The sequence below is a fragment of the Solanum pennellii genome, chromosome 12 (genome assembly GCF_001406875.1).
Source record: "Solanum pennellii chromosome 12, SPENNV200".
NCBI classification, from domain to species: domain Eukaryota; kingdom Viridiplantae; phylum Streptophyta; class Magnoliopsida; order Solanales; family Solanaceae; genus Solanum; species Solanum pennellii.
In genome coordinates this window covers 6351046-6361708 of record NC_028648.1, presented here as the reverse complement: position 1 = coordinate 6361708, position 10663 = coordinate 6351046, and the positions used below count along the sequence as shown (strand labels likewise).

At 32.9% G+C, this 10663-nt stretch overlaps 2 protein-coding genes across 3 annotated transcripts; one reads left to right on the top strand and one right to left on the bottom strand.

Moving 5' to 3' along the window:
* Positions 1-1546: 1546 nt before the first annotated feature.
* Positions 1547-5853, top strand: LOC107007637 (farnesyl pyrophosphate synthase 1-like). Its single transcript, XM_015206329.1, has 12 exons — positions 1547-1755; positions 2935-2959; positions 3073-3188; positions 3318-3404; positions 3514-3630; positions 3729-3817; positions 3910-3961; positions 4393-4488; positions 5008-5052; positions 5162-5251; positions 5340-5411; positions 5520-5853. Exons 1-12 carry the CDS (start codon positions 1645-1647, stop codon positions 5646-5648), a joined length of 1029 nt encoding a protein of 342 aa, XP_015061815.1. The 5' UTR covers positions 1547-1644; the 3' UTR covers positions 5649-5853.
* Positions 5854-6656: 803 nt separating this feature from the next.
* LOC107005849 (nucleotide-sugar uncharacterized transporter 2) lies at positions 6657-9937 on the bottom strand. Of its 2 annotated transcripts, none has more exons than XM_015204501.2 (7): positions 9383-9930; positions 8209-8360; positions 7853-8061; positions 7680-7773; positions 7407-7573; positions 7147-7317; positions 6657-7059 (listed from the first exon to the last, which is right to left on the bottom strand). In XM_015204501.2, exons 1-7 carry the CDS (start codon positions 9459-9461, stop codon positions 6771-6773), a joined length of 1161 nt encoding a protein of 386 aa, XP_015059987.1. In that variant the 5' UTR covers positions 9462-9930; the 3' UTR covers positions 6657-6770. The 2 variants fall into 2 exon arrangements, with proteins under 2 accessions (XP_015059987.1, XP_015059988.1); XM_015204502.2 differs by having other exon boundaries at positions 6848-7059; positions 7147-7327; positions 9383-9937.
* Between the last annotated feature and the right edge of the window lie 726 nt (positions 9938-10663).

The window sequence follows — 10663 nt, the reverse complement described above, 5'->3', positions numbered from 1 at the left end:
TTGACCCAATAGTTTGACGGGAAGGGTAGTTTTGAGCCAAATATAATTTAAGGGTATATCTGAGCTATTTCAGATAGTTTAATGATATTTTTTACCTTTTCCGTTTTAAGAATTGTGATTTTTAGAATTTAAATTAGACATATATTTTACTTGAAAAAAATTAAAATTTCAGAAATGAAAGTCACGAAAACTGGTGTGAATCCATTTTAAAAACTTTAACAATATTTAGATTTTTAACATATGATTAAATTTTTATAATCAAAATAAATATTAAAAAATATTAATTTAAAAACTACTTTCCATAATTTAAGATTTTGTGAAGGTAAGTCTCAAACCAGTCTAAATCCATTTTTAAAATCTAGTCAAATTTCACTATTAAACAAATATCCAAAAATGAACTTTTAAATTTACTTTTCAAAATTTATGTCAAACGCTAGCTAAATAGTGAAGGTTTTACTTATAATAACAAAATGAGGAAAAAATAATTAAATTTTAATCAAAACAAATATTTAAACTTACTTTTCAAACTTAATAGTGAAGTTTTTACCTATAATAACAAAATGAGGAAAAAATAATTAATTTTTAATCAAATCAAATATCTAAACCTTACTTACCAAAAAAATTAATATTTTGTGAATGTAAATCTCAAAACTGATCTAAATTTAATTTCAAAAGTCAGAAAATATTCAACTTTCCAAAATCTAACCAAATTTCACTATTAAACAAATTTCCAAAAGTGTAATTAAATTTTATAATTAAAATAAATAAAAATAATTTTAAAAAAAAAACTACTTTCCAAAATTCAATTTTCGTGATTTTGTAAATGTAAGTCTCAAAACTAGCCTCAAGTTTATTTTTTAAAAAATTTGGTCAAATTTCACAATTAGAAAAAACCTCTAAAAATACTCTTCAAAAATCTACTTTCCGCCATCTATATCAGAACGCTAGCTTAACTAGTGAAGTTTTTACCTATAATAACAAAATGAGGAAAAAATAATTAATTTTTAATCAAAATAAATATCTAAAACTTACTTTCCGAAATTTAATATTTTGTGAATGTAAGTCTCAAAACTGATCTAAATTTAATTCCTAAAAGTCAGAAAACATTCAACTTTCCAAAATCTAACCAAATTTCACCATTAAACAAATTTCAAAAAGTATGATTAAATTATATAATCATAATAAATAAAAACAATTTTAAAAAAAAATTTACATTCCAAAATTCAATTTTCCTGATTTTGTGAATGTAAGTCTCAAAACTAGCCTTAAGTCTATTTTAAAAAAAATTTTGATCAAATTTCACAATTAGAAAAACTCTCCAAAAATCTACTTTCCAATATCTATGTCAAAGCGCTAGCTTAACATCGAAGTTTATTTTATTATAACAAAAGAGGAAAAATAAATAAATTTTTAATAAATAAATAATCTTTTTTTTAAATAAAAAAAGACCATGTGAGTTAGTGAGTGAGTGAGAGTGAGTGGTGGCTGGCGCCTGCTGTTGTTTTATGACTTAATAATAATTCATAAAAATACTGCGCTTGTTTTTTTTTCCTATATAAAATAACAACTTCCTTAGTGCTTAACGAACGTCAGATCTCTTCCTTCTCTGTTTATACATAACTTTCTTTTTTTCCTCTGTCAAAAATGGCTGATCTGAAGAAGAAATTTTTGGATGTGTACTCTGTTCTTAAATCTGATCTGTTAGAAGACACAGCTTTTGAATTTACAGATGATTCTCGTAAATGGGTCGAAAAGGTTTTTTGCTCTTTTTTTTTTTTGTTTATATATTTTGAATGTGTAGATCCACTTGTTGCATTACATGTGTTAAGTTTCTATTGATGAATCTTGTTCTAATTGAACCATTTTACTAAGTTTTTTTTGCCTTTTTTTGATATTCTTGTTTGTATCGTTCTTTTATCTTTTTGCTATCATCTCCTTTAAAAATGAGGTAAGGTTTCCGTATAATCTAGTTTTAATGGGTTTGTTGTTGTAGATATCTTTTCCACTTTAACACAGAGTTTAAAAAAAAGTAAAAAGATTGCGGTTAAGGGTGTGGTTAGTGGTAGTGCTAAGGTCTGTGTACAATTTAATTCGGATAGGGTTATTTGGTACCTGTTGTGGGTAGGAGGTGACAAGTATCTCGTGAATTTAGTCGAGGTGCGCGAAATCTGGTCTAGACACCATGGTCGTAGAAAAAATGTAGAATGGATTTTAAATCATGTGGTTTCAAGTTGAAAATAGGTTGAATTTTAATAAAATGTTTGTTAATGTTATGGTCTTAAACATGTTGCTTTATATGTAAAGTTGAAGTTAAAGAGTTGAAATGAAGGGAAGATGTATTCTTTTGGAAACAACTAAAAAGGGAAAGTAAATGGATGAATTGAAATGAAGGAAATAGTAGTTTGGATATTGGTTTATTGATACAAGTGATTTTTTTGTGTATTGTTGATTGCTTAATATTCATTGTTGTCTTTGATACTTTAAATGTTAGACCTTTCTAGTGATCTGCTTGTAACACTTGTTAGGAAGAACAAAAAAAAAATTGTGTTGGAGTTGATTGACATGAGTCAAAATAATTATTGAAAAGTTTAGTATCTGCTTTCATTCATATCTTCCAACAAATGGAATTTGGGTGAAAAAGAAACTCTCTTTTGTATGATATAATGAACAGAGAATGAATACATAAAGACATGTCTATGAGTTCAACATGGATTATCTTCTGCTGTACCTTATGATGTAAACTAGTTGGTTTTTCTTGTGTATATAACTTTTTGTTAGTTTAGTACTGTTGATGTGGTAATTTGTGTCATCCTTATAGTTCTTGAATTTTGTGGATACCCTCGACTCTCAGCTTCTTTTCACTTTCATCTTTCGGAGTTTTTCAATTTTTCGAACAGTCTATATTTAACTGATATTTTTTATGATTTGCTTCAGATGCTGGACTACAATGTACCTGGAGGTAGGAAATGATTTCTACTTATTAACTATTCTAAAATTGTGTAATCCTTTTACAATCTTTGATTACTCGAGAATATCTTCCAGCAACTTTATAATGGTGTATTCTCTGTGCAGGGAAGCTGAACCGAGGACTATCTGTTATTGACAGCCTTAGTTTGTTGAAAGATGGAAAAGAATTAACCGCTGATGAAATCTTTAAAGCATCTGCTCTTGGCTGGTGCATTGAATGGGTATGCAAAATAATCACTTTTTTTCAAAATCTGGGGCTCAAGCTGAATTCCTTAGTGACCCCAATACATTTAGCTTTAGTTTCGATTTTCTTCTTTTCAAGTGTGTAACTAGAGCAATGTATGTTGCAGCTTCAAGCATACTTCCTTGTTCTTGATGATATAATGGATGGATCTCATACGCGTCGAGGTCAACCATGCTGGTACAACTTAGAAAAGGTGTGGGCCTACACAGGGGTTACTGTTTGTTCCTCTTTGTGCTTTCATGTGCAATACCTACTGGTCATTCTCTTTTACTGAGTCATTTTCGTTTCAATACTTCTTATAGGTTGGGATGATTGCTATTAATGATGGCATACTTCTTCGCAACCACATCACCAGAATTCTGAAGAAGTACTTCAGGCCAGAGTCTTATTATGTTGATCTTCTAGATTTGTTTAACGAGGTAGGATTTTTTCAAAGAAAAAGGCCTTCAAATTAAACCTAATATATATAATGCTGAACTTTTTGTTTCTCTTTTGCTTTGTGGAAATAATCTGACAGGTAGAGTTCCAGACTGCCTCTGGACAAATGATAGATTTGATCACAACACTTGTAGGAGAGAAAGATTTATCAAAGTACTCATTGTCTATGTAAGGGGACTTTCTCAAGACTTGTGTGCAATTTTTCTGCTTGCTTAATATCTCTTGCATGGTTTAACTTTATAATGATGTGTTACATGCAGTCATCGCCGGATTGTCCAGTATAAAACTGCCTATTATTCATTTTACCTCCCAGTGAGTACAAAACTTCCTTTCAATTGAGTTCACAGCTTATTGTAGTATTTTGAGAATTATTGCATGTCCATTATGTTTCTTCACACTTGCTTCCCGCTTCCTTTTTTTAAAAAAAAAAAAATGGGAAACCATTATCCTTGTTGATCTGAGGTTGATTTTCTCTTAAAAACATTTCAAAGTTCAGAATCTTCTTCGAATTATATTAACTATATGCAACTGCTGGGAAGGCATAGCGGAGCCTCTTATTATGATGTTGATCTGAGTTAAACTTAAGCAACACCTTTCCATTGTTGCAAATCAGATGCTGCTTGTTATGTATTTAACTATTCTTGTCCTTTTAGTAAAGTTGCCTCTTCAGAATCATAGGATGTGCTTCAAAGTTTAATTTGCATATAAGCTACATCCTGAGTACTCACGGTTAAGATCTCCAGGTGGCATGTGCACTTCTTATGGTAGGAGAGAATCTTGACAAGCATGTTGATGTCAAGAAAATTCTTATTGACATGGGAATCTACTTTCAAGTTCAGGTGAGAATTATAACCACTCCTTAATAGCTTCCATTGTGTATATAGTTCCACATTTATATTCGAAGAATCGTTTCAATTCAAAATTGACCTCTAATGAGGAAAAAATGGACATTCACCATGAAACAAAACGGAAACTATCTTCTTTTTCTCAACCAAAATTATGCTTTTGAAGTTAAACAGCTGTAATCCGACCTTGCATCTATTAGAGAAATGGAAAAGAGCAAATCAAAAGCAAAGAAGATAATTCCCTAAATTAGCCTACTTTCAAATCATAAAAGAATGTGGTCTTTTTTAAGTAGTATGAGAAACATCGTAGAGATAAAAGTCACATGTGGTCAAACTGTGAAAAGAATTTTGTACATGGCCAACAGTGTGATGTATGTGGTCTTGGACATGCCTTTTGAAATCTCCATCTTATTTGGTTTCCGATATGCCCAAGAACCATCGACAGAACTCAGTTTCACAACGTTTGTGCTTTCATGCAACAGATTCTGACTAGTAGCTCTCTTGACTTTGTAGGATGATTATCTGGACTGCTATGCTGACCCAGAGGTGCTGGGCAAGGTATGCTGTAAAGGAAGCTCATAGTTACAAAGCTCCTTTAATATTAATCAGAGAGCTATTTTAACTTGAAAAAAAATAGAAATCTTATGGTGACCTCTTTTGCTATCAGATTGGCACTGATATTCAGGACTTTAAGTGCTCTTGGTTGGTAGTTAAAGCTCTAGAACTATGCAACGAGGAGCAAAAGAAGATATTATATGTAAGCTCGAAATTTTTTATCCCTCGGTTAATTTCTATCACGATTTTGTTCTATTTGAAAATGCTAATTAGAAGAGCTTGTTTTGCAGGAGAACTACGGAAAAGATAACGCTGCTTGTATTGCTAAAATAAAGGCACTCTATAATGATCTCAAACTTGAGGTATTCCACTTCCCCTCCCCCCTCCCGAGATAAATCGAAAATTCTGTACAATCATTGCAATCATCTAGTTCTTCAGCTTTTAATCTATTTTTCTTCTGAATTTTGTAGGAAGTATTTCTGGAATACGAGAAGACGTCCTATGAAAAATTGACCACTTCTATTGCAGCTCATCCAAGCAAAGCAGTGCAGGGAGTGCTGCTATCATTCTTGGGAAAGATTTATAAGAGGCAGAAGTAGGATATAAAATAATGATTGAACTTCATTCTCCCATTGGGAATGAGATGTCTGTATTTCATGCATTTTTCTGCTTTTTTTCCTTCTATTTTAGTTTGGAGTACTGATGATGAATTGTTATTTTTTTTTCAAGAAATGGAAACTCTTATCCTTTTTCACCTTTAATAAACAGTAGAGAAGTCCAATGAAATCTTTCAGTATTCTGCTTTGTCATTGTTGTTTGATTGCCTTCAACTCATTGCTTAAAGTGCTGGGAATGAGGGGTGATTACTCAAAAAATCCCTAGGTTTTGAGTTGTTTGAAAAGCCTTTGAATCCTTGATGAAATTTAAGATTTTGAATTTGTGTTAATTTAACATATTAAGCTTGAGCTCATGATGAAAACTTGAGCACTGTCTCGTTTCGTAGCGGAATAGGTTGATGCTTTGGACATGTTTCCCTGCAGCATTTGGCTTGTAGTTGCCAGTCGTATGACTTCTGTTACTCGTTATTAGTAGTGCTTCAGTTATCGCGTTGGTTGGTTATGGCTATCGCTCTTCTTTCTTGTAGCAAGTCTTTCAGAAATTACCTCTCAATCATACATCATTTAAGTTGGATAAGTTTTGCAATTCTCATTATGCTAAACAACCAAACTTTCTAATCCTTGAGCATCTGTTACAATAGNAGCTCTAATTTTTTTTAACTTTCAAACGGTCGCCTAAATTTGATCTTTACCTAAAGCAGATACAAGTTATCGCGTTGGTTGGTTATGGCTATTGCTCTTCTTTCTTGTAGCAAGTCTTTCAGAAATTACCTCTCAATCATTACATCATTTAAGTTGGATAACTTTTGCAATTCTCATTATGCTAAACAACCAAACTTTCTAATCCTTGAGCATCTGTTACAATAGACATAATGCTGGTGTGTTGCAATGCAGAAATTTACACATTATGATAATCAATTAAAGTGGATCAACAAGCTGCTTTGCTTAGCAGCACGACACTTGTATTGCTCTCCCACAACCCTGTTTTTGGATCAACAAGCTGCTTTGCTTAGCAGCACGACACTTGTATTGCTCTCCCACAACCCTGTTTTTCACAGTAAAAAAATAGATCTAACTTATGTACCAACAAAAAAAGGAGTAAACTTAGACGACAGCAGGAGTTTGGTCTGGAGGTGTGTATCTGGAGTTGTCATCATCTTCAGTACTCTTGAGTTTTTGAGGAGGTAAACTATGCTTTGGGAGTTGATCACTCGCCTTTTCTCTCGATTCCTTTAAGCTGAGGGATGTGTATACTGTCATTCCACCAAGAGCTGTAACGGCACCACATATACTCGTCCACCCTGGATCTGAGCTAAACAGGAAATATCCTCCTAGAAGGATCACACAAGTCTTGAATTGTCCTAAAACAACGTGTGACGTAGCTGATGTAGCTCTGCATCAACAATAACAGTTCCTCTTAACGAATTTTCAAAAAAACATGCAACAGATAAGTCCGGAGCTCATATTAGAAGACTCTTACCCAAGTGCTAAAGCTCCAGACCATTGCAAGAGGAAACCGAGTAAGGCTGAGATGAGAATAGCACTCGTATTGTTGATGTCCCACTTGAAAGATAGCACTCCTGGAGGGTCTAGCAAAGGCGACAGTGGTACCAAGAAGAAAATTGTCACTGGAGTCGTCCTCCACATCAACCTGCATAAAACTTAGGTCTTCAGCATATTTGTAGCTCAGAGTCACTTGATATCATATGAAAAGTAAACGAAAAAGGAAGCATTTCCTACGCAAGAGCAGTCCAATTCGTTTGTTGTTGGAGATTTGACCAAAGAATTTTGTTTACACCGCTTGGAACAATCCATGCTAGTGCAATACAAGCCCCAAAGAAATTAAATTCCAAGTCCGTGACAGTTGCAACTGCAACGCCTACTGACACGACAGCCAAAGCCAGAACCTGCAGCATTGTTTGAACTTAAAAACAAGCAAATTCGAGAATGATGTAATTTGCAAAGGTCTATATTATTTATACATATAATTTGGTAATGGTTCATGTAACTAACTTTGTGAAAGGATACTTTCTTCTTGAAAAGAAAGAACTCTGCAATGACAATGGTTGGAGTAACCGCAATTTTAGCCATCTGATAGAAACCCACACTGCACGAGTCAGCTAGTTAGGAAAAGAGAAGTTGCCACAAGGTTTTGACTTCGAGAAAAGGTTTACAAAAACGGTAACCTGTTATGACTCAGACTAGCATTGGCAAGGCCAGAGGCAAAAGCCATCACAACGCCCAACGAAAAGAGTGAAGAAAATGGTGTTGTTCTAGCAGGAGGAGCAGCTGGAAGTAATGACAAAGCCTTGAAGATGGCGAGTAATATCCAAGAACAGCAGTAATGGATGAGCGTTAGGAAAATGGGAAATTTAAATCCAACTCTTCCCATGACCTGCAAACCACATTCGCAAGTTTAGAAGCCGATAAAATATTTCACCATTCACCAGGTCATGTCAAAACAGTTAAAGACTCGTTTTTTTTTGGTGTTACATATATTGCAACCATCAAGAGTTGGAAAATGTAGGAACGAAAGCCATACGAGTTTGTTTCCCAATATTATTCCAACAGCAACCATGAAATTGAAGGTCATTGCCATAACTGGACCACAGAATCGCTGTTGTTGACGCTTGGCTCCTTCTGATGTTCGAAGCTCATTGTAGAGAGAACCTCTGAGCTCTTCCAGTGCCCTACCTGGTTTATAATAAGGGCAAAAGTATTTAGCTACGAATCGAGGCAAAAGTACAAGTTGATCTAAATAACAGCTAAATTATGTATAGTAAGTACTTCTAAGTGGAGAGATATTATTGTTTAAGGCTAAGTTGAGCGGACTCTTCACTTTTGATGCCGCACACGTGTCGAATTCTCTAAAAATACATTACTTTTGGAGAATCCGGTACGCACCCATCGACATTTCTGAAGAGTCTAAGCAACATAGGTTCTAGGTAATGCCTATTTCCCAACATGCTGAAGAGCAGTCAAAAAGCAGAAATCCTACAAGGTGTCTATAGATGCAGAGGAACAGAGGCGGATGCAGCATATATACTACGGGTTCACCTGAACTCACTATTTTAGACATAGGCGTATGTGTACATCTTTTTCATTGAGAATGGGAAAAAGAGAGTACAACAACTTAAGTGCCAACTGCTCATGAGTCATTTGGTTTGAAAACAAGTTACCATAGGCTTAAATATGCTACGATTAGTATCTTAATATTATTTATTAGAAAATGTTTGGACATATAATATGCATGTTTACAAAAATAAACTCCAAAATTATTAAGGATGTGGGAAGTGTATAAAAAGAATTCAAGGGATATTTTTGTCATTTTAAATTATTCTACCTGATAACAGACCTAATAACCTCAAGTAAGAACAGTTTAAATTTAAACCCTGGACCCACCTCGATAAAAGAAGAGGCATATAGAATGATACTTAACTAAATGCTGGGTAATTTATGAACTTCTGATTAATACATTAATAAACAATAAATTTTGCAGCAAAGAATCAGATTGCATTAATAAACTAACCCTCGTAATTTTTCTAGAACAAAGAGATTTATCAAATCCCAGTTTTCAGTTATTAAACCACAAGAGAATGTGTGCAGAATAAAGAATCAATTTTTTTGAAAACCTAAAACCCCTGAAAATTAACCACAAGAGAATAACAAAGCAACCAGAAAATTAATAGTCTGAAAATCAATAAAATATGTTTCACCTGCTTCACCAGCATCGCTATCTTTTCTCTTGATAAACCTTCTACCTCCATTCCCAAACAAATAATCAAGAAGACCCATAACCCACTCCACAAATTTCGTATATGAAGAGGTGAACAATTTCTTACAAAATGGCTTAATTAGAATGAAAAGAATTTCAAAATCTAATGAACGTGAAAGAAAGGAGTATTATAGTTGCAAAAGGAATGTAAAAGAGTACAGAAAAAGCAGGACTCTGTAGACACATATTGACATGTTTTTAAGGTATCATTATTTTGAGTAAAATTAAAGTCATAGCCTACTCAATCTTTTACAAATGTCACAAAAATATTAATGAAACAAAGCTCAATCTACTACGAATGTCACAAATATATTAATGTAACAAGAGTATGAGGAAGAGGCATTGAATGATGAAGAAATGGAGAAATGAATGTTTGAGAAGAAAGAGAGAGAGGCCATCAAAAATTGAACAAACTAATGCGTAAACCAAGCCAGAATCACGGATCTAAAAAATTTCTCCAAATGAGGTAACATTTTTCATATTCAGAAAGTTCCTTTTTTATTTGGCTTTTTTTATTGTCTACCTCAAAATTAGGGATGATTTGTTTTTGTAAATAGTAACTTTTACCATAAATCTTTGTTTAGTTTTTACTCCCAAGAAATATTTATTTTTACCTATATTGAAAAAGTTATTTTCTTATATTCATTTAAGGAGTTGTATGATAGTAATATAAAACAAGTATTTGGTAGGTAGTGTAGAAAAAAAAACTATTAAGGTATATAATTAATATGATATTTGGGGGGTGGATGAAAAAATTATTCATATATAAAATTAATTTGAGGTTAGCTTTTAAATTAGCATAATTAATAGTACATGTATAAGTTATAGGGAAATTTGCTTATTATTTTTGCGAAATAGAAGGTGGAATAATGGGCTAATACATGGATAAAAAATTAAAATGACAATATTACTCTTACCACTCCCACTTAGAGTGTGTTTGGTATGAAGGAAAACATTTTCTGAAAAATGTTTTTTAATTTTCTCATGTTTGGTTGGGACAAAAGATTTGGAAAATGTTTTCTAAATCAACTCATTTTTCTCAAAATTAAGGAAAATGATTTCCTTTCAAAAATTAAGGAAAACATTTTCCATAACTCTCCTCCAATTTCAAATTACATTTTTTTTTTGGAAAAACATCAATTTGAAAAAAATATTTTCAATTTCAAAATTTTATTTTTTCACTTGATCCCTCTGACCCTCCCCCACCAGCCAGCCCCCCTCA